Source organism: Castor canadensis, chromosome 2, assembly GCF_047511655.1.
Source record: "Castor canadensis chromosome 2, mCasCan1.hap1v2, whole genome shotgun sequence".
Lineage (NCBI taxonomy): Eukaryota > Metazoa > Chordata > Mammalia > Rodentia > Castoridae > Castor > Castor canadensis.
This window is the reverse complement of record NC_133387.1, coordinates 786,055-810,931: the sequence shown is the minus strand read 5'-3', so window position 1 is coordinate 810,931 and position 24,877 is coordinate 786,055. Positions and strand designations below refer to the sequence as shown.

At 46.5% G+C, this 24,877-nt stretch overlaps 1 protein-coding gene across 3 annotated transcripts in view; it reads right to left on the bottom strand.

Annotated features, from left to right (window-relative positions):
• Positions 1–24,877, bottom strand: part of Ptprn2 (protein tyrosine phosphatase receptor type N2) — a 711,256-nt gene that overhangs the window by 507,704 nt on the left and 178,675 nt on the right. For 2 of the 3 annotated variants that reach the window (XM_074059905.1, XM_074059913.1), the window contains one exon: positions 17,635–17,748. In XM_074059905.1, the coding sequence (XP_073916006.1) occupies positions 17,635–17,748 (114 nt within the window). Of the gene's footprint in view, positions 1–17,634; positions 17,749–17,847; positions 17,951–24,877 lie in introns of those variants that run through there. The other variant, XM_074059920.1, reaches the window with a different exon arrangement.

Genomic DNA, 24,877 nt, shown 5'->3' with positions numbered 1-24,877 from the left:
CTGATCAAATGCATTCACTCCATTAGCAAATATTAACCTCCAGCCCAACTTCCCCCTCTGCCCAAGCTGGCTTCCCTCACTGGCACAATGCAACTCCGAGTTGCCCAAATAACCCGACTGCCAGCAAATCTCTGCCTTGTGGTCTAGTCAGACAAACATAGGTGGGAAAACCCTCACACCACAGTAAACACAAATTTGACAAACTTTATTCTGACTCCAAACGCCTACTCTTCACTCAACAAGTGAAGTGGTTCCAGAGTGCAGCCCAGGGTCTCAGTGGGTCCCTAAGTCCTCCTGAGTGGTCTATGAGGTCAAAATTATTTTCATAAAATACTAAGACTTTCTCACTTCTGTCTTCTTATGAGAGCAAGTGACAGTATTCCAGAGGCTCTGTGGCTGGAAATGGATACTGTAAGATGAATGGAAATGAAAACAAAACCCAGCAACAGACAGGATGCAGGGAGAGCAACACTTAAAAAGAGGAAGTTTACAGTGTAGACACTCACCTTAAAAGACAGAAGTGTCTCAGGTCATAACCTAAAACAGAAACTTTAGAAACTGAGAAAACGAACAGCAAATATAGAAGTACGAAGAAATAAATGACTGGTGCATTATAAATGAAATAAAGAAGAGGAAAGCAATAAAGGAAAACGAAAGTTGGTTCCTTAAGCAGATCTACAAAATGACACATATTTAGCTAGACTGACAAAGAAAAATAGAAGGAAGACATAAATTACTAAAATCAAGAATGAAAAAGAGGACATTTCTATTAACTTTACAGAAGTAAAAAGTATAAGGACTGTCTATAAATGCTGTTAACAATTGCATACCAACAAATTAGATCACCTAAGTGAAATGAACAAACACCTATAAAGACCCCAAACACAGAAACTGACTCAAGAAGAAATAGAAAATTTGAGTACACTGACAAGTAAAGATTTAAATTGAATGAGTAATTTAAAACCTTCCTACAAAAAATAGCCGAGTACCAGATGATTCTCCTGTCAGTGTCTTCACTTTAAATATTTAAGGAAGAATTATCAGCAATCTTTCACACACTCTTCTAAAATATAAAAGAGGAAAGAACACTTCCTAATTAACTTCAAGAGTTCAGTATTACCATGATACAGAAACCAAGGATGTCACAAAAATCATGAATATAGACATAGAAATTCTAAAAAAAATCCTAGTAAACTGAATCCAGCAACATAGAAAATAGATCTTACAGCATGATCAGGTAAGGCTTATCCTAGGAACACAGTGTTGGTCAGAAAACAAGGTGACGCTGAAAGACAGACTCATTTTGGCTCACAGTTTCAGAGGTTTTGGATGAACCTAGGTACAGCTGAACAACATGGCAGGGGGAGGGTGTGACAGGGACTGCACAGCTCATGGTAGCTATGAAGCAGAGAGAAGTGGCCAGGGCCACAACATGCCCTTCAAAGGCTTGCTCCAATGACCCACATCCTCCAGCCAGACCCCACCTTCTGCAGTTCTACCACCTCCCAATAGCTTTTCAAATGTTGGATAATCAATGGGTTAAACATTGACTAGGTAAGACCTAATCATCTCTGAATATGCCTTCACAGACATAACCAGAGGTACACTCCTAGGGGCTTTAGTCCAATTAATTTGAAAATCAAGATTAACCATCACACATGTTTAGCTTCATGTATGAAAATTAACCAATGTCATGTTCCATATTCATAGAAAAGTAAATTCTATAAACTTAATGTGTACTGAACACTCTTATATTTGGTAAGAAAATCCCCAAGATGATTTTAGGAGGTGGGGCCTTAAAGAGGTAATTTGATCATAAAGGTAGAGCCCCCATAGATGAGATCTGTGCCCTTATAAAAAGCTCCCAGACATCTCTCTTGGTTCCTTCCTCCAGGTGAGGACATGGTGAGTAGACGGCCATTTATGAAACAGAAAGCATGCCCCTGTCAGTCACCAAATCTGCTTGTACCTTGATCTTGGACTTGCAATCCTCAGAACTATGAGAAATAAATGTTTGTGATTAAAACCACCCAGTCTATGGTATTTTTGTTATCTCAGTCAGAACTGATTGAGAGAAACTGGTGCTGGAAGTGAGGGTGCTGCCATAACTATACTTAAAAGAGTAGAAGCATCTTTGGGTCTGGGAAAGGGGTAGAGGCTGAAGAGTTTTGAGGTGTTTGCTGGGAAAAGCAGACATTGCTGTGAATGGACTTTGGAGCTGCTTCTGCTGAGGGACCAGGAAGAACAAGGAGAGCTGTAAACAGGGCTTCCATCTCTTACAGGAAGCCTAGCCTGAGAGATCATGGAAAGAACGCTGGTAGCAATAGGGACAGTGAAGACCATTCTGATTTGGTGTCAGATGGAAATGAGGGACAGGTTTTTAGACAATGGAAGAAAGGTGATCCTTGCTGGAGAGAACCTGGCTGTGGGAGGTGGAAACTGTGAGTGATGAAACAGGGTATTTAACTAAAGAGATTTCTAAGCTAAGTGTTGAAGGAGCAGCTCAGCTCCTCCTGACTGCATATAGTAAAATGCAAAAAGAAATGATTTGAAGGCAGAAGTTAAGCAAAAGGGACCAGAACTTAAGAGATTTAGGAAATGTTTAGCCTGCCCTTAATGTAAAGTTGATAAAGCATATTTTGGAAAACAACAGGATGGTGTGGCCAAGCAGGCATTTGATATGGATATTAGAATCAAGCACCATTTTGAAAGAAGCCACTTGCCAAAATGCAAGACAATGAAAGCATGACCCTAAAGAAGGTCAGAGATCATCAGACAGGCTGCCACTCCTATCCCAGGCCTGGGGAGCACCAGGTTAAAGGACAGGACTGCTGGAGTTGCCCAGATCTGCAGAATCAGCTGGCTATGGCAGTAAGGCCTAGGCAGCAGACCATCGTGAGACTACCTTATTGTGCCATGAGAGTAACAGTGCCACTCCAGGGGGAGACAGAGCACCAAGCCAAAGAAGACTGCATTTGACCCTTCAGACTTCATGTTGTTTGCCTTAGTCTTGGACTTACCTGGGACCCACTCCCCTTTCTTTTTTCCTATTTCTGTCTTTTGGGATGGAAATGTTTATCCTATGCCTGTTCTACCACAAAACTTGTTTAGTGTCCCAGGTTCACAGCCTGAGTGTGATGTGCCTCAGGATGAGTCATACCCTGAGTCTGACTCATATCTGGTTTAGATGATATTTATATGAAACTTACTGATTGATTCTGAAATAAGTTAAGACTTTTGGACCTATCAGGATTGAATGAATGGTTTGCATATAAGAAGACATGAATTTCTGGGGCAAAATGCTCTAGACAAAATGTGTTCCCCCAGAATTCATACCCCAAAATCCTAATGCTTGATACAATGGTAATAGGTGGTGGGGCCTTCATGAGCTAATTAGATTATGAAAGCAAAGACTTTCATGTGTGAGATTAGTGCCCTTACAAAAGAGGCCCCAGACAGTAATCCTACTCCTTTCTGCTCTGCGAGGACACAACAAAAAGACAGTCCTCTTGATCTTGGACTTCTACCCTCCATAACTGTGAGACATAAGTGCTTGTTTAAACTATGTAGGCTATGGTATTTTCATTATAACAGTCTAAACAGACTAAAATACAAGATGAAACTATGGAATTGTTTCAATAGATGGAAAAAGGCCATTTGACAAAATCCAACACCCTATCACAATAAAAACACTCAACAAACTAGGAATAGAAGGAAACTACTTCAACCTGAGTAAGGAAGTAAACAGAGCAACAACATCAAAAACAACAGGACACAGTTAACATTCCTAATGAAGAAGAGATGAGACAAGAACATCCCCTTCCACCAGTACTGCTCTTTATTGTCCTAGAGGTGCTACCCAGGGAACTAGCCAAGGAAAAGAAATAAAAGTCATTCCTACTAGAAAGAAAAACGTAAAACTATCTCTGTTCGCAGATGACAGAATGCTATATGTAAAGAATCCCAAGAATTCCACACACCCACAAAACCTAGGACTAATAAAATAATAAAAATCAGTTCTATTTCTATACTCTAGAAACAACCTTCTGAAAATGAAATTATAAAAGCAACTCAGTCTAGCAGAGCACCAAAAAGAATAAGATGTTTAGGAATTAATATAGCAAGATTAGTGCAAGACTTGTATGATGAAAGAGCTGAAAAATTAAAGATTTAAATAAAGGGAGACTTAGTATTCATATTTTGCAAGACTTCACATTAAAATGGCATGACAGCCCAGCTTTGATTCACAGATTTAACACAGTCCCAATAGAAACTCACCTAGATTTTATGCAGAAATTAACTTGCTGGTCCTGAAATTTATACATAAATACAATTGACACAGAATCGCCTAAACAATCTCTAAGAAGAACAACAATGGTGGAAGATTTACACCTGCCAAATCTAAACTTACTGTGAACCTCCAGTAACTAAGACTGTGTGGTAATGACATAAGGACAGACAGACAGATCAATGAAGGAGAATTCAGAGTTCAGAAATAAACCCATATGCTTATGGTTGATTGTTCTTTAGGAAGGGTGTCAACACCATTCAACAAATGGTGCTGGGACAACTGTCTAGCCGCATGCAAAAGAATAAAAGGTGAACCCTCTATCACACCATCCATAAAAATTAACTCAATTTAGAGCAAAGAACTAAATAAAAAAGTTCAAAGAAAACATGGATCTAAATATTTCTGACCTTGGATTAGGTGATGGATGGTTCCTTAGACATGAGATAAAAATTAAAAGCATGCTTTGCTTCAATGGACAATATCAAAAAAAAAGCAACCCAGAGAAGAAGATATTTGCAAATCGTATGCCTTAAAACAGACTTGTATCCTGAATGTATAAAGAACTATTACAACTTCAAAATAAAATGTCTAATGACTCAAAATATAGGCAAAGCATCTCAACAGACATTCTTCTTAAGAAGGCATACGAATAGTCGATAACATATAAAAGGATCCTCAATGTCATTACTCACCATGAAATGCAAATCAAATCCACAGTGAAGTTTCATTTCACACCTACTGGTAAGAATGTGAAGAAACTGGGACTCTCTTACACTGATGACAGGAATGGAAAATGCTACATCTACTATGGAAAACCATGTGATATTTCCTCAAAATTTAAGTATAGAATTACTACATGACCCAGAAATTCCACTCCTGGTGTACCCAAGAGAATTGAAGTAAATGTCCACACAAAGTTTGGACATTAGCATCCACAGCGGTATTATTCATAATAGCCAAAAATGGACACATCTCAAATGTCCATCAACTGATGGACAACTGATGACCAGATAAACAAAATGTGAGATTTCACACATTGGGTTATGATTTGGCTGTAAAGGAACAAAGTACCGATAATGCCACTGACGAAAGAGCCATGAAACATATGCCAAGTGGAACCAACAACTCACAAAATTACCCTGCTTAGGAGAAATGACCAAAATAATCAATTAATTAGGGGCAATTAGATTAGTGGTGGCTAACGGCTGTGGAGAAGTGACTACTTAAGGGTTTAAAGTTTTTTTCTAAGAAGAAAAAACATTTTTGAACTAGACAGCAGTGATAGAAGCCTTGTGAACACTGAAAAGAACTGAATTATATATTCAAAAGAACTAATTGATAGCATGTCAATTCTATCTCAATAAAAAAATGTAAGCTGCCACATTTTTGACACTACACAAAAATAACAAAGAGCACCACAAAGTCACAAAGCTTTATGCGCCTAACCCCAACTAAATGTTCAGGAAAGCCAGATCACATCAAAAGAAGAAATGGAGAATCACAGAGGCCAAATCCCACGGGAAGAACATAGGGAGAACAAAGATGGAGCAGAATGACGTCATCATAGACAATGAAAACCACACTAGAAAGGGAACCCAAACAAAAGAAAACCCAATAACCTCAACCCAAGCGAGGCACTCCATTTCAGAGCAAACGAAAAGGGCTCCAGACACAAGAACTGTGTAGGTCACAGTTGGAAAACTTGGAAATCAGGGCGCAGAACTCAGCAACAAATCAGAAATAGAATAAAGGGCAAATTTTCATTTTAGAAATAAAAACTAAGCTAGAAAAAGCTAAGAATTCATAAAACAACAAAATAGTTTAGGATAATTAGAAGGTAAAGATGGTATCAAAAAAGAAATTGAGAGGAAATGACAAATATTGGAGACATGCAAGAGATTCAACACATGTGGACTTAAAGAAGGAAAGTCAAAGCAAGGGAGCACTGTACTGTACAAGGGAGCACTGTACACTGTAACCCTGAGCACTCCCGCGACATAAGTGTTAACTATCTTCTGTATCAGATCTTAGGGTTATATTTTAAGCTGCACATTGAGAGGGCATCGTGTACCTGGGAATACAGAGACAGAATAACCAAAAACTACTGAACTGTAGGAAACAAAACCTTCAAGCATCTAGTCAAAGTGCACAATGGTGACCCAGCAACCCCATTCTGAGTTGTCCAGCCAGGAAAAGTAAATCACATTCACACAGAGCCCGTGCCTGTGTTCTCCTGACAGCATCATTCAAACCAGCCAGAATGAAGGGACTGCCCCCCACCTGGTGAGAGTGGCAAATGGATTGAGATGAAACTGCTCAGCACCAAGCCAGAGGCTGCACAACCAGCACGGTGCTCGAGCCACTTGTGCAAAGTGCAGGATGCCAGACAGACATGAAAGCCACAAACAGAGCAACTCATTCACAAGAAACATCCAGAAAAGGCAAATCCAGACACCACCTGTGGCTCTTCAGTGTTCCAGGCTTGCCATGATTGTGGGATGACACAACGGGCACAAGGATTCTCTGCGGGGTGATGGGAATGTTCTGAGATTGGGTCATGGTGGGGCTGCACAGCTCCACGGTGCACTGAAAACCATTCCACCGTCCACTTTGCAGGGCATCTAATGTACATCTCAGAGCTGCCGAAAAGAATAGTGACTGGAAAGGAAATACGGTCAGATTGTACTACCTTTCAAAGCAACACTCTGATTTTAGCTAGAAGAAAACACTGTAATAGATTTGAGATTGTTCAGAAAAAAACGTGTAATCCAGAAATTTACATCTGGCCAGGTGTGAAGGATACAAACTCTTTTAAAACATGCAAGAAATCAGAACCATTGCTCCTCTGAATCTTTCCTAAGGAAGAGAACGAGCTTCCGACAACCAAAGGGATCAGAGACATCGAAAACAGGCCTGTGAGTGGTGGGGTAACATCACTGTGGAAGCAGAATTGGTGCTGTGCTGATGTGGTGGACAGAGGCAACCATGAAAAGTGGACGTGAGACAAGCAAAACCGTGCTCAGCCATTTCCAGTAACAGCAGAGTTGTGGCACTGCTATTCTGAGACTGTTGTGTTCAGATGGTAAAAGCTGATGAACAACTATGGTACAGTATAGCCTAGACTTCTCTGTCCCAGGAAACCACCATTCTCATCTAGAAGTGAAGAAATTTAAATCGAATATGGAAAACGCTGTAGTCCTGATGTGATTAGAAATATCTGTATGAGTTCATATTCACACATACTTTCTGTTAGTTTTCTGCATCAATGTTTTATTTTTAAATATAAAATTTAAAAGTGTGCTGAAAAGAAAGACAAATAAACCTCAGAGCCCTCAGTGATCCAATCATAGAAGTGGTTTAAATTGGAAATAAGAATACAACGCATATTTTCTACCTCACAGTCAGGGAGGGCCTTTGTGTGTAAGACAGCCCCTTCCATGGTGTGTGAGTTTTTTGTTAACTCATGGATTCAGTCATTTAACCAATGTAGGTCAGATGCCTGCTCTATGCCAGGTACCAGGATGCAGAGTTCACAGCAGAGTGGAGAGACACAGACAGAAGACAGATGTCTGGAAGTAATAAATATTATGAAGAAACTCAGCACAGCGATGCAGAATTGAGTGTGACACTTACACAAGACCTCCTGAGATCAGTTTGGAGCTAAATGTTCTCCCAACACTATCACGAGTAGACCTGGATTCTGGGCTGGATCTCAGGGAGAACTCAGCAGGAAGGAATGTCTCGACTTTCCAGGCAGAGGGTGGGTGATAAAATAAGAGCAGAGTGGTGAACAAGTGGAGTCAGCTGCAGGCCGCCTTCCTATGTGAGCCCTAACCCAGCGGTGCACGGGCATGCCCCACAGCTGGCTCTGACTGCCTGTGTGACGCTGCGGCCTGCACTGGTTTGTGCTCCACTCCACTTTATTTGTGGATTTCTTTTCATTCTCTTTTACGGAATTATGACACTGCATTAGATTTTCTTTACAATTTTATGCTTTTTGCGTTTGACATACAGCTCAATACGTCAGGGGAGTCTTGCCACGAAATAAATCCACAGTTGTTTCATGACAGGAAATTGCATGCCAACAAGTAACATTTAAATTCTGAATCTTAATGGCTTGTCAGGAAAAGTGAAATGTATTTAAAATTTTTAATACGTAAGACAACAGTGTGTCTGCCCACGTAGTAGACAAGAGTGGCAAAAACACGAACATATTTTGCTCCTGGATGTATATGTCTATGTGAAAGAAGAAACTGCACAATTAAATTCCATTTATCATTCCTTCTGCATGTGGAAGGCTCCCCAGAGGCGAGGCACACAGCTGTCTGTCAAAGACCAACAACCAAATCCCCAAGAAGTGGCCTTGACACAGATGAGATAGAAACATTCCACCAACTTTGCTCTAAGTGCAGTCTCCCAGGAAGACTGATTTTGCCCATTCTGAAGTCTCCTGACCCAGGAATCACCCTCACATCAGGCTACCCAAGCTCAGGACAGATTCTCTCCTTCAGATGTAGGATCCCTGACATTCCCGGAGTGTGAGTCACAACTGAGTCAGGGCTAAAAATCAGAAAGGCCCAGAGAAAAAGATGAGGTAGAGAGGAGACAAAACTGATTGTGGAAATCAGAAATAGGCGCTGGATTAAACAGCAAGGTGAGAAGTACAGAGTTGGGTGAGAGGCCACAAAGTGCTGCACACACACACTGTGCATGTGTACCAGTGTGTGCATGAGCATCTGTGCACATGTGCTGTGAGTGCATTGTGCATGTCTGTGCACTACTGTGTGGGGCACCTGTGTGTGCAGCCATGTACTTCCAGCAGATGTGCCATGCATGTATCTGTGTGTGCAGTGCCATGTGTATACATGTGTGATGTGTATACGTGTGTGACTGTGGGCATGAGTGTTCCTATGTGGGCTGGTACACACAGGCATATGCACATCTGGGTCCCTGCCTCTGTGGGGGTTGTGGACATGTGATCTGGGTATGGATGCACGTGCACCCACGTATTTATAGGTGTTGGTGGAAGAGGGCAAGGGAAGTCATATTGGACAGCTCATAATAAGGACCCCATAATGGAGATAAGGTTGTCTAGAATCTAAATTATACTAAAACTACTTGATTCTATACCAATCCTGTTTGCACAGACATTCTCAATTCCCTGCACCCCCCTCCCGCCCACTTCTTTCATGTACACAAACAGCACCAGGTGTCTTCCAGCAGCCTGTAGCCTGGGACCTGTACCTGGGGGAATTTAAGAATAGGATTAGGGCTGACACATACCAAGGAACCATAGTGACCAAAGGGACCTCTTCCTCAGGACGGTCCCTGCTGCTCATTATAAATGCAAATCTCCAGCCCATTCCACATTCTTATCAGAACCAACTGAGTGGGGCCGTGAGTCTGGATTTCCTTGAGTTCCAATGGTGATTTTCACTGTCTAGAGAGTCTGTCTACTCCCAGAAACATGTCTTTGGTAACTAGGCAGTCCCTGGGGACAGAGGTGATCTTGGAGGCCCACGGCACTCATGCCGCATCGACTATAGTCTGTGAATGGAGGCTCAGCAGGTAGGGGCTGCAAGTCTCCACTAAGAGTGTCACCTTCAAGCGTGAGCATCACAATATGGAAGCTGAAAACACCCAAGCTTCTGGCAAAGGTCAAAAGGGTCAGAAGTGATTGGAGATTGTCTGAGTGAGGTCATAAAGAGGCCATGCTGGCCATGACTGAGAGGTGGCCCTTTCTGTGTGGGCTCACAGCAATTGAGTAACACCCTGGCAGGGGCCAGGGAGATTTCAAAGGTGGAAGTCACAAGTATTTTGCACCTCTCATTTAGTTATGGAGGCTGAGAACCCTCATAATAGGCCATCTACAAGCTGGAGACCCAGAGATGTTGGTAGGTGAGGCTTAGCACAATTCCAAAAGCTTCAGAACCAGGGTAGCTGGAGATGTAATTCTCATTTTGAGGCCACAGGGGGGAGGGCAAGAGGCTCCCACGGCAAGGGAGCCTGGAGCTCTGATGGGCAAGAGAAGGAGAGTGTCCCAGGACCAGGAGAGAGAAAGGGAATCCATTGCTTTGCCTTTGCCTTTCATGGGGTTCCCCAGCTAATGGACGGTTCTGCCCACATTGAGGGCAGATCTTTCCCACTCAGTCAACTGACTCATACACCACTCTCCACAAACACATGAAAAAGTAATGCTTCACCTACAACTAGTCACATAGGGGGCCACCACGGCCTACTTATGCATGGCTTGTGGGAAGGGATAACCCTCAATCTAATCACATTGACCCTAAAATTAACCATCATGCTGTGATATGGGGTTTGGATTATAAGTGTGTATAGGGTATTTCGGCTCTTAAGATATAAACGCAGCACTAGGCACTGTAGCAGGCTCATTGAATGCCTGCATGTCATGTGACTTAATTTAACTTTTGGCTTTGTGCAGTGCAGAGTGTCCCTGGTCTCGTGTTCTCTCATTAGATGTTTTAAGCTCCAAGAGAGAAGAGGCAGGTGTCCAGTGCCATGGCTTGAGGGATGCCTGGACTTTCAAACAGGTGACCTGCTTAGCCCCACCCGGCCCACCTCTCCTGGTCACCCCCCTCCCAAGTCTTCTTTCTGGAAGTAACAAGTCCCTGCTGACCACCATGGCCTCCCCTGTGCATGGCTTGTGGGTAGGGATAACAGGAGTTTGCCACACACCTATGACAGGGAAAGTGACAGACAGTATGAGAAACTGCAGTGGGTCAGTCACCAGGTTTTCTTCTTTCATGTCTTATTTTACTGACAAAAACACCCAGGGCCTGATTCCCATTATGTCTTCAGTGCCAAAACAATGATGGTGAAAAAGTGTGCTGTCTGTCCTAAGCCACAGCCTGATCCAATGTCCAGCTGGGCCTATCAATGCCCATTTTATGCCCTGCCAGGGCCTCACAGAGAAACACCTATCCAGGGAGTTGACAAGCTGCAACACACCAGCATCCTTGTCGTTGTCACTGTCATTGAGGAAAGAGCTGTAACATCCTCATTCCCCAGGAAGTAGAGTTGTCTGTCCTTCTGCCATTTGACTATGCACAGAATCAACCAACTCAGGAGTCATCTTCACTGTAACCTCACTGGAAATGAGCAGGCACGTATGAGCTGATAAGAACTGTCATAGATTAGAAGTGGAGTGTCAAATAAGCAATTATTTAACACCTCAAAATACTAGCATTTATAAAATGTCTTTCATGTCTTATTTGACCTTCACAACAGCCCTATTTGATTGTCTGCCTTTACCAAATGGAGAACTCAACCGTCTAAGAATTTCAGTAACTTCCCTTCCCTCCACACCCGTCTTTGGAGGAGACATTGACAGATTCTCACAAAACTAAACACCACCCCTCCACACACACACAATCCAGCAATCACAATCCTCAGAACTGACTCAAAAATGTAGAAAACTCGTGTTCAACAAAAGTCTGCATGTGGACATGTACTGTAGTGTATTCAGAGCTGCTACAACCTAAAGAGAAAAGGATAAACCGTGGTACCCCTAGGCAACGGGGTCTCGTTCAGTGACAAAAAGGAGTGTGCTAGTGAGCTATGAACAGACATGGTAGAAACTTAAATGTTATTGCTACGTGGAAGAATCCAATCTGAAAAGCCTACCTACTGTGTGATTCCAGCTCTGTGGCATTCTGGAAAAGGCCAATTTAGAGACAGTGAAAAGATCGGTGGTTTCCAGGAGGTTAGGGTGGAGGACGATGGACGGAGAGCACAGTTTTACAGCAGTGCAACCCCTCTGTGTGATACTGACCTGGTGGGTGTGTGACATTGTACATCTGTCCAAACCCACAAAATGCACAACACAGGAGCAAGCCCTAATGTAAACGGTGGACCTGAGGTAATGATAACGTACCAGGGTACAATTATCATTTTGTACCATGCTAACACCGATGGAAGTAATAGGGAGATGGGGTGGGGGGGAGAGTATATGCTCTCTCTCTGAACTTTCTGCTCAACTTTTTGTAAATCTAAAACTTCTCTAAAAATTAAAATCTATCAATGAAAAAATATTTGCCTCCATTACTTAACCAGCTCCATGATGTGATCTCTGTAAGTTTCACACTCATATTCACTGAACACTAAACCCGAGTTCTATCTGTGTGACTGAATTACAGTGCAAATTGAATTCCACACTTCATGGTGCCTCTCTTACTAGTTAAGGTGCTGATTAGAAAGGAATGGGGTCCTGAATACTGGTATAGGGACACATCGGCAGATCACGATGGAGCTCGAACCACCAAATTCCACCGAGCCCTCTTTCCAGTAGAAGACCCCTTCTTGCTGCTGACTTTGCCTTCAGCGTCTATAACTCCCTCTGCCTGAGGTGGATGCCTTGTAGGGCCCTGCTGATCCTGCCCAGGACCCACCCACAATCTCCCCTTGACTCTAGCCCTACAATTGGACTTGAGTTCCAGTTACCCAGAGGCAGAATTCATGGCCCAGGAGAGAGTGTAAGTCACATCCAAAGGATTGTGGGATTTTGGCAATCTGTGCCAGCAGAAACTTAGGGAGTAAGTGTGGCAGTGGGTGTTAAGACTGCAAGGTCAAGATGGGATGAATGGAAATTAAAGCAGGCCAAGTTCATTTACACAGGCCCACTAAGCACAGATTCTCCATTCAGGGCTTAGACTGAGGGGCTAGAAATGCTCTCCAGTGACCATGGCTGGCTGACATAGATGTGAACCCAAAGTGGTCTCCATGAAGTGAGGCTAGAATCCAGACCTTTTTTGGTCAAAAGGCTGAGGGAGCTGGAGATGCATAGCGATTTATCATGAAGACCTAATCACTCCAGGAGTGTGCAAAGGACAGACCTAGCACCACTGTACAGGATAAACTTATGGGTTATCCCATCATCTCTGAAGAGCTCTGCAGTGATGTCTCTCTGCAGGGAAGGAGTTACAGTGCATCTGCCACTCTAAATCTGGACCCCCTAGAATGCAGTGGGGACAATGGGCTCCTGGGGTGACAAGTGCTGAGCAGTGACACTCAAGTGCCACAGGAAAGGTGGACAAGATTTCCTTTCCATGAAGCAGTGATCAGAAGAGCCCTTGGCATTGCTGAGCTAGTCTGGGATGCTAGACGTGAAATGGATGGGCAGATCTTATGAATCCACACAGTAGGGAAGATCTAGGTTTATTGAACACAGGCTGACCTGAATCACCCAGTGTCCCAGCCCCCAGTGAGTTCCCAGACGTGGGCTATGTCACAGACCCAGAGCCCTGTGAATGACAAGGGAGAGCAAGTCCCTTCAGAAGGACCTAGCCACACAAGCCAAAGATGTGCACTGTTAATCTCTCCCTTCCACAAAGGATCTTCAGCCTGACACCGGTGATGGTGCATAGGAAAAAGATTCAGTCAGACTTGGCAGTGACTGCTGGATTCTGGCTAAACTGATGCTGATTCCAGGAGACCCAAAACAGTCAGAGTAGGGCTTGTGGAGGTCCGGTCATCTTTGGAGTTTTAGCTCAGGTCCATCTCACAGTGGGCCTGGTCCCCAAACCCATCCTGTGGTTACTTCCCCATTTTAGAATGCATAGTTGGAACAGATATACTCAGTAATTTGCCAAAATCCCCAAACTGGTACCTATTGGCTGCCATCAGAGTGAGGGCTTTCTGGCAGAAAAGGCCATACTGCCTTTTCTTACAAAAACCATAAACCAAAAGCAAAACCGAAACACTGCAGGGAACAAGACTGACCACCATCAAGAACTTGAAAGGGGCAGGGTTGGTGATTCCCCCACACTCAGCTTGCCTATGTGGCCTGTTGCAGAACACAGACAGAGCCTGGAGAGTGATGGCAGATGACCATAAACTCAACCAGATGTGGTTTCTCTGCTGGAGCAAGTTAACATACCTGGTTTTTTCCTTCTCTCTTTATGTAGGAAAGATCATCAGAAGCAGTGTGCTTCTACCTGAAGGGTCAGCAGTACACCTTCACTGTCCCTCAGCATAGGCATCTGGACTCTTCCTTCCTACTCATTGTCTGGTCTCAGGGCCCTAATTCCCTTTTCTTCCCACAGAACATCACTGTGGCCCATCCAAGATACTATCATCAGACCTAGTGACCTGGAAATAGCAACCACTCCACATTCACCGATAAGATGCCTGTTGGCCAAAGGATATCAGTGGACGACAGGGACACTGTCTGGGGCCTCTAAAAGGCCCCTAGGGGTGAATCTAAGCACAAACCATTGGAATTTTGGAGGACACACATGACATCTCACTGTGGATAAATACTCCTTGACTGCTACTAGGCCTTAGTAAAGACTGAATATTTGACCATGGGCCACCAAGTTACCAAGTGACTTGACTTTATCATGAGCTAGTAGCCATGTGACCACCAAGCCATAACACCAAGCCAAGCACACTCTCAACACTCTATCATCAAACAGAAGTAACAGATAAGAAACTGGGCTGAAACAGGTCCTGAAAGCACTCATTTGCACTAGGAAGTGGCCAAAATGCCCCTGCCCACACCGCTGGATGACCATGTTGCACAGCTGCCATTGGCTGCATAGACTCAGAGGACCCAGGGTCTCTGATGGCTGTAAGTAACGTTCAGGGACCCCAGAGGTGGACACTGCAGCACTACATGTGACCCTTTGGAGGCACTCCAGAAGGACAGTGGTGACAGGAAACTCAGCAGTGGCACCTTGATCAGGGTACCTGCTTGCTCACTTTCCCTGGACAGAGAAATCAGATGGGGTCAACAGGCTTTGGTTAATTGAGTGGCAGGTTAGTCATAGACTTGAGAAACAGGATTGGAAGACTGGTAACAAAAATGTCTAAGGAAGAGATGTATTGGTTACCTAGATAGACTTTTTTGGGTAGGTTTAGTGCAAAGATATGTTTGACACTAGCGACCACAACAGAAGAGGACTTTCATAATCAAAAAGGTAGATGACACATTCTGTGGATACAGTCAGCCTCTTTCCCCAGTCAGGAGACTCGTGAACAAAGTGACCATGGTGACAGGAAAGGAGGTTGCATGTGGATTTCACTCACCATGGCTGACCTGACGATGGCAATACCGAGGGCCTGGTCTACGAGCAGCAGATGCCAACATTGAGCCCTGGTATGGCACCATTCCCTGGGTGACCAGCCAGTGAGCTGGTGGCAGATGGATTTCACCAGACCTCATTCACCTTGAAAGAGCAGCAGTTTGTCCTTCCTGGAGTGGACACTCGCTCTGCATATAGATCTGCTGCCATTACAAGTAATGACTGTGCTCAACCACACTGCTTTCCCTCCACCGTGGTATTACACACAGTATCACTTCTGACCAAGGACTCACTTCACAGTCAAAGAAGAGTGGCAATGGGCCAGTGCTTGTGGAATTCAGAATTCAGTGGCTGTACCCTGTTCCCACCATCCTGAAGCCCCTGGCTTGGAGAACAAGGAGTGGCCTTTTGAAGATGCAGTTACCACAGCAACTAAGCGCAATAACTTAACAGGCTAGGACTAGGTTCTAGCCTGACATAGTATCCAATACACAGTCAGGATTCTTGGGTCCAGGAATCAAGGAGTAGAAATGGGTGCCCCTGATCCACTATGACCTGAGGGATCCACCAGCAACATTTCCACTTCCTGTCCCTAAGAACGCATGCTCTATTGGTATATAGAGCCCGTTCCAGAGGAAAACAACATTTCTATGAGGATATGTACCACAGATTCCATTGACCTGGAGTTAAGATACTGCCCAGCCACCATGGGCTCCTTGTGCCTCCCAGTCACCCTGCAGAAAGGGGGACATGGTGCCAGTGGGGTAACTGGCTGCCAGAGGAGATCCAGTAGCTGCTACACAAGGGGATGAGGAGAATTATGTCAGAAACACATGGTGCCTCTCAGCACACCTGGTCCCGTGATTGGGGTCATGAAAAATTATAAGAAGTCAACTTGCTGATGGCCCAAACACCCAGAAAGGGAGGTTTGTGTCACTTGTAGGCAGGGAGCCACAGGAAAGTGAGTTCCTCACTGAGACAAAGGGAATGCATCATGGGAGGGGTGTCAACAGCAGCTTTGGCTGAGGCTTTTCCCCATTCTGATTGTCACAGCTTTGGTTCACTTCCTTCTCTCAGCTCCTTACCATCTAAGATGCATAATATCTCTGTAATGTTGTGTGGTTAACTTCGTGTCTCTGATTTATGTTACAGGATAGCAAAGGGGTAGTGGAATCATCTAGGCTAGGATGAACATCAACCAAAAACACAAAAGAGACACCACCCATCTTCTGGGGAAGGGTGGCAGCACCCTCACCACCTAGGTCAAGCCACAAGCAGAGATACACCCGGTCCAACCTGTGGCCTCCAGCATGAGTAGTCCTCCCTTCCTACCACCTTTCTATCACCACTGCCTGCCCCAGGGCTTCAGCATCCGAGACACTGCAGAAGCTCCCACAGTCACGTGAGGCACCCTAAGACTCACATACCAGGCTCCTAGTGGTTCTGCTTCTCTGAACAAACCCCACAGTCAGCACCTGCAGAACAGTGCAGGTCCAGTGATCTGGAGACCACGGTTACCCTAAGTCAGTGCTTCTAACAAGCCAATCCACTTGTAAGCATCCAAAAGGACAGAGGAGGAGTGGCCCAGAAGCTCACTGACCGCAGACAGTTCATGGAGCAGAGCACAAGCCCCAAGGGGAGCATGGAGGCTCAAGACCGGGGTTTAGGGTCACCAGGTCCCGTCCCAGCCTTGTTCCCTGGGTAATGAGCCCCACACGCTCCACTCTTTTGCTCTGTGCTGGGACACTGCTATATGTGCCCCGGGTGGAGGAAGCACGACATTACCAAACCACGCGGGTAAAAATTGCACACAATTACAATTACATGCGATCTGAATTATGTATGTGATAAAATTATATGTTACACTTAAATTACTGCAATTTTTAAAACTATCTTCTTAGTTAGTGACAGGATTCTCCTGCAACTAACTGTAGAATAAACATTGCAGGAGGAGGATGGGAGTCAGGCTGGAATGAAGCCCACCTGAACATCTTGACCTGAAGGGGACATCAAGGACAGCTGAGGCTGAGTTTCTTCCCTATGTTCACATGCATGTGTCCCTGTACTGATTGGCCTCCCTCACCCCGAGACATGGAAGATCCTATAATTCCTGCAGCAGCAGCCCAGGGCTCCTAACCTGAGACAAGACACTGGAAGGGCAGCTTTCTTTGGTGCAGGCCCCAGCAGGCCTCTCCTGGACACCAGGACCCAGCTCACAAAGTCCACACCTAGCTCCTCAGTGCCCGGAGCCCAGGTGTTCAGGAAAAAAAGCCTCTGCCCACATCCAGCCTCCCCTACCTGTGCGGGAGAGCTTCTGCAAGGTGACTTTCAGGTGCTGCAGGGCTCCTGGTGACACTTCATAGTGGTATGTGTCCATCACTGGAACCTTGTGGCACCTTCCAAACACTCCATCTGTGGGAAGAGGATGCAGAGAAAAGAGAGAATTTGACATCTCACTTTCAGAGAGCAGAAAGGTCTGCACATACCCTGAGACATCTTGTAACCATACACCTTGTGAGGCTTCAGGGACTGGCTTCAGAAATCCACCAGAGTGACTTGAGTTCAGAGCATTCAAGAAGTGAGAGTTTGCTTGGGCCATCGTGGGAAACACAAACGTGACAGCAGCGAGGAAAGGAAGTATGAAGCCAGTGTGGCTTGCATTTTTTATTCTACTTTCTCTGCCTCTCTGCCCCTCCCCTACATTTTACAGTTTTGCAATCACATTTTTGATGTGAAACTTGCTTCTGACAACTCAGTGACAAAAGGCAATAACATTCAGGGCCAGTTCTCCAGATGAAAAACAGACACCCAGAAAGTATAAATATTAATTTGCAGAAGCACGAGGATTGGTTAAGCATGCACCGTGTGTCCACGTGGAGGCTGAGGCTGAGTTCTGGGTGATTCAGGGCCAGGGAGATGCTGGCGAGCGTGGGGTACTCACCCCGCAGTTTATTTGGCTCTCTCCCATTTGTCTGCAACAATAGACTGCTGTCCACATCCTTCCAGCCACACCTCTAATTAATTTAGACCCTAATTAGTCTTTATTGAGAAAATTGTTCACTTTGAGACATGCTTCCTTTGGGGGGGTTCAAACATTCAAATTACCTTCTTTGGTTCACACAAAGGACTAATTCAAGGACCAGTGCCTCCCACACAGGGCAGCCATCTGCAGATCCCTGGCCGGTGGATGGGGAATGGTTTCCTTTATTGTTCAAAACAGCCTCGCTGCCAGTGAGGTTGAAGAAAAGCCATTCAAATGCAACAAGTTTAATTAGCAGAAACACATTTGCCCAGGACCAGGCTGACTCATAATTGCTCTCTGATATTACATATATGCTTACCATGGACGGTGCTGTGTGATTAGCAGACAACAACCTTGAGCATTACAAGCATCCCGTGATTTCTATGGGGATTTGCAAACCCAAAGAACACAGAGGACAACTGCCCAGCTGCACAGAGCAGGCCAGGAAAGGCCCCGAAGAAGTTAAACCTTCTGCTGGTCTTTCCTAACACACTGCCTGTCTCAGAACCTTACTGCAAAAGATGCTGTGAACACAGAAAGGCAGAACATTCCTAGGGAGGGTTCCTGTGGAGGATGGGTGCCCCCCCACACCCTGGGTCCCTACCCAGCAGGACAGGCAGCGGCACATATGATCACAGACAGACAATGTTACTCTCTAGAGAGAACTCTAGAGAGAGAACTGGACAGGCTAGGAGCTCTCTGAGAGGTAAACGTCAGGACACCACCACCCCAGGCCTCTGCCAGCTGCAGGGGACAAGCCCTTCCCACAGGCTTGGGAGAGCCTCCTGGGTGATGGGAATACTCTGGGAGAATCTGTAGAAGGCATCTGTCCAAAGCAAGAAGATGTACTGCCTTGGGTGGGGGAGGTGGGTAGATGGCAGTGGTCTTGACCACCTGCAACCCCACAGAGGCACCGTGGGCCATCTTCCATGGCCACCTGCTTCTCTGGAACTTGCTGATCTCAGTGGACTGCAGTGTTCCTAGGCCCCTGAGATCTTGAATGGCCCACACCTTTTACTGTGCAGAGCAGAGACAGAGCGCCACTGCCCAGGGGCCAGATGGGTGCTGGAGACAGAAGAGGGGGGCAGGTGAGGCAGGAAGGAAGGCGACCACTTCCAACCAACTGATGACAGCATAATTAAACATGTTGAGAGGCAAAAACTGTTTGGAGACATTTTTACTAACAGTCATCTAAAACTGGGGGGTTAATTTATCCCATTTAAAAGGAAAAATACCGACTTTTGCTGATTTTTCTGAAAGAATACACAAAGTGATTATTTTGTTTGCTGACAGCAGCACTCCTTGGAGCACCATTACCACAGGCAAAAGTCACTGCCACTCATAAACGTGAGCGCGGTTTCCCTCAGCTCTTCCACCCCCAGCTTCACACAAAGAACAGGCACTCCCAGTGGGCCTCTGCCCAGGAAGCCGTGTGGGCCCTGCTGCCCAGGCTTCCTCAAGGGTGCAGTGGAGCTCAGAGACAGTGAGCCTTCCCTCCTGTGACTGCTCAGTTGCCAGGCTCTCGGCAAATAGCCCGGAATCATCAAAATGAACCACCAGGAAGTGCAGATGGGATCCCCCGAGAGCAGGGCCTCTGCCCAGCTCCACTTGGGAAAGACACTCAGGTTGCATGGAATGACATCCTAAGAGAACCACTGTGGGAGCTAACTCTGCATCCACTGAGAAATGCACTTAAGCATTACTGGACACGGAGATCCATGGGAAAATCCCCCGGACACTGGGGCCTGGACCCTCCTCCTGCCACTAAGTCATGTGAACACAGTTGATGGTTGACCATCAGCCTCTGCCTGGGCCACAGGCAGCTCACAGGACATGGTGGCCCCATCTTAATTGCACATTCTCTGTGGCAAAACTTGCAGAGAACTAGCTGTGCTCTGCGCACCTGCGATGATCGTCTCCTTTTGTGATATCCTCACCTGTGTTTGACTTATCATGTGCGCTTTCATTTCTTCATTACCTCTTCAGGGAAACCCACACCGAATGCAGCTTTTCCGTGGTTACCACCAAGCGCACGCGCTTCCTTGCTGTCTCCGTAAACAGCTTACTCAGGGAAAGAGGTGCACACGTAAATGCACTGCCTCAGCTTCCTAGAAACCACACAGCAAAGTTCTCGATTTGTGAGCAAGAGGTCATAAAGATCAGAAAGTCTTTGCAAAGAAGATGGACCAGATGTAGAAAATAATCACGGCGGGGTGAGAAGCACACAGCAAATATCCAGTGGACAGATTTCCTGGCAGGAGCAAGAATGAGCCACATTCACCCGGGCTGGGGCATGGACCCAGCTTGTTTCCTTTTATAGTCACGAAACAATGGCTATCACATGCATTCGGGTTTGCAAAATACTGTATACAGTAAACACCACATGCATTCATTCACTGTAGAGCCACTGGCTGACCTTGCCTAGACAAACAGAATGTGGGCTCTGCCTTAAAGCATCTCCCTGGGAGTTCGCATGGGAAGTCCAGAAAGAACAGGACCCCCAGGATGTTCAGAGAACTTGAACCTGCTCAAGATACAGCAACGGGGTAGGGGCGGTGCTTTCTAGGGAAACAAGCCCCCGGCTGCAGGTCCTGCAGGCTGTACCTGCCTCACACAGTGGTCCATCAGTCCACACAGGGAAACTGCCTCAGATAAGGCAATCCCTCCACCTTGTATTTTTACAAACATATCACCACTCACTGCCTGCATCCAAACTTGGTCACTTAGAAGGCCAGTGAAGAAGAAGTGACAACAGTGACCCCTTGTGGACACTTCCCTGTAGCACTAGATCCTCCATCAGGACAGATGACCAGGAGCTCCCGTGCTGGCTCAGGCTGAAGATGCCCATGGTGCCTGGGATGTATCAAGAGGCAGTGCAGTACTCCAGGAGCCATCTGGACTAGGACTCTGTCATCTTGTCACCTGGGCATCAGCAGATGTGGACACTGCTTCCCAAAGCAGCACAAGTACCATGCACAGGGGCAGACACACAAACACCTACAGATTTGTGTGCACAGCACACAATGCAGGCCACAATCAGGCCCACGCAAAGGTATATACACGTGCACATATGCTCATGTATGCAGACATAGTCTCATACTCTCACACAGAATCACAGATCACATTCCCTCACACACCCTCTGCATGCACTCAAACATGTATACTCACCTGCACACTTGTACATGTAATGCACTCTCCTGGGTGCATTTTCACACACATAAACATTTTTCATACACACACAAATAGAAATGCAGCAAAAGCCCCAAATCCAATGTTTTCACTCATGCCTGACCCAGAGAGCATACTGGGCACCAGGTCTGCAGAGTCAGTGACAATGCCAGGGACAATAGGGTCAGTGCCAAGGACTCCTGTATACAGGGTCAATGACCCATCTGTAGACAGCTGCCTGCCTTCATCTTACAGGCCAGCTGGGGAACTTGGTTCTCTGTCCAAACAAGACCCTAGTGTCATTCTTTTCTCCCCCCTCCCACTAGGGTCCCTCAGAGTCCTGTCTTTCTTCTACCCTCCCTCCAGGTGGGAGCTACCTTGCCAAGGAAACTTTTGGGTGGACGTCTTGGAGCCCCTGGAGGCTGAAGCCACCCCTGGTACTCCCTCTGCCCAGGAGCCAGCAGTGTGGCCAGGGCTCCAGACCCTCTCACTCAATCTGCATATGAAGGAGCCCACAGTTTGCTCAGCTCCAGGGTGCAGCAGCAACAGTGAGCCCTCCCCAGCTACTTTGGAGAAGGAAAAGTAAGGGTAGCCTGAAGTCACTGCCCTGTGGGACAGTCCTCCGAGGGGAAAGACCCTTCTCTGAACCTGTCACTCATCATCCACATACATTTCTTCAGAAGCATGGCACATTTCTAGTCTGCAGTCCTAGCACGTGAGCTCTATTGCAAACACTGCAGGAGGCCAAGGATGGATCCTGGGAGGAGGCCACCTTCAAGACTTCTGAGCCCAGGAAAACAAGCATCTGGCTTGAAGCTCCCAGTCCAGATCCCAGCAGCCCTCAGGTTAGCCTTGTCGTGGGAGGACTACAGCTTGGTTCTTAGTGAAACCTGCAGATGAGCCAGGCATGGTTAGGTGGGAGTCCCTTTACTTCCAAGGACTTCATTGCAGCTCAGAGCCACACACAGAGCAGACACAGAAGACAGTGGGACAGCTGTGCCTCTCAAACCAGTGTGAGACTGTGTCTGAAGGCAGCGGTCCTGTGAAGGAGGCATCTGCAAATACAGGACATTGGCTGGGGACAGACAGAGATGTTGAGCTGCCTTGCAGCAGCCAGCTGCCCCCCTCTGTGAGTAACAGGACACTCATTTCTCTATCACCCGAGGACTAATGAGTCTGGCACAGTAAATCCAGCAGTACACCTGCCACTGCCTTGTGAGCGGGCCATCAGCCTGCTCAGCTAACAAGCCCAGGCAGGCAGGCAGGGCTGGGCAGCGGGTGGCGAGGCTCCTTCCAGGGGTGAGGATGATGTGATGTGGGAAGAATGGTAAAGATGATAAAAAGAGCAAAGTTGGAGGACCCTTCTTGCTGAGGACCTGTGTGCTGAGCCCTTCCTAGCATTTTCACTTGTAATCACTCATGAAGTCCCACCACACACCCACCACGATGCTGTATGTGCAGCAGATGGGACATGTCTCCAGAATTCCTGTGCTGTGTCCTGACCCCAGAGAGATGGCATTAGGAGTGGGGCCTTTGGGAGAGGTGGAGCCATGAACGGGACGAGTGCCCTCATAAAAGGACCCTGAAGACCCCTGCGCCACGTGAGGACACATAGAAAGTGCCTCCTGTGCACAGGAAGCCTCACCAGACACAGAACCTGCTGGCACCTTGACCTTTGACCCTGGACTCCAGGCCTTCTGAAGTGAAAGGAGTTGAGTGCTTGCTGCTCCTAAGCCATCTGTTTAGGAACTTTGTAGTATTCTTTCTTAGCAGCCTGGAAGGACTGTGACTGTGTAGGTACTGTTGTCCATCTTACACCACGTGGAAACTGAGGCACAGAAGAGAGGACAGGGGCCTTGCCGTCACAGCCCTCACACCGAACCAGGAGTCGCACCCAGAACCTTTCCAGCATGGTCCCCGTCCTGGGCCATCCAAAAACTTGCCTTCTCTTTAGAACCTATGTTCCAGTATTTGGCCTAGAAAATGTGGTCGCCATGGTTATGTGAGGAAGTAGAACGTCTAGCTCTGAAACCAGCCAAAATGCTTGTGGTCCCTAGTAGGTCAACTCTCTCCACCATTGAGAGCATCAAGCCCAGACAGGTAGGGTGACTTGCGTACAGTCACACAGACCGGCTGCAGAGCCAGGCTCCCTACCCAACCTCACGCCACCTGCTTCACCAGAGGCAGCTGGCAGCTGGGAGTCGTGGAACAAGGCTCAGCTTCTCCAAACCCTAGACAGCGCTGGAGCCGTCATCATCATTGTGGTCACTAGGCCTCAGTCCAGGGAAAATAAATTGCTCAGTGGCTTGGAGAGGGAAGGAGAAGGGAGGGATGCAGGCTGTGTGGATCTAGTTTTCAGCCCGTGCCCATCACAGCCAGGTCTTTGCATGGCCGTCTACACCAGGATGAGCCCTTTCTCCCATGGGTGTGCTACATAGAGAATCCCACTATGTGTGGCCCAGAACGAGAAAGATCCCCAGCCCTTCTGCCCTCACCCCAGCCCCTGCTCACAACCTGGAGCTGGGCAGCCAGGACCTCGAGGGTGCTCTGCAGAATGACAGCATCACAGATGAAGGGCCCAAGTCTACCACCACAGGAAGAAGCCAGAGTCAGATTCCTGTGTCAAGCCTCAGAGATCGAGGTGCTTGTTGCCCCTGCAAGCCAACCCCAACTCAAACAGTGATCCACAGACCCACAAGTCCCTTCTGATGCTCAGGCCAGGCGCTGTTGCCATGGCCCGTGGGCTCACTCATGAGAGCTCTACAACAGCCACAGGCTCAGGGCGGAGGGAACACAATGGGGACAGGTACTGTCTTTGCTCCCTTTGCCTTTCCTGGGGGAACAGAATTACAGGCAGAATGACTGGTACGCATGCACTGCAGGTGCTCTGTCTGGAGCAGGGCTGAGGATGTGAGAGTCCTGGTCTTAAGAAACTGACAATCAAGGTAAAGTTGAAATGAGCAGGAACCAGGCATGACGATGCATGCCTGTAATTCCAGCTACTCTGGAGGCAGAGACAGGAGGATTGCAGTTTGATGGCAGCTCCTCGCGAGACCCTGTCTCAAAAACCAAGCCAGATGTAGTGCTGCATGTCTGTAATTCCAGCTACTCAGAAGGTATAGGTAGGAGAATTGTGGGCTGAGGCTGGCTGGGACAAAAAGTGTGAGACCCTATCGGAAAATAACAAGAGCAAAAAGGGTTAAAGGTGTGGCTCAAATGGTAGAACACCTGCCTAGCAAACACAAGGCTCTGAGTTCAAACCCTAGCACTGCACACACAAAAAGAGACAAAATAGGAAGTTTTTTGGAAAGGGAACAATTTAAAAAGTATTTCAAAACAAAGATAAAATAA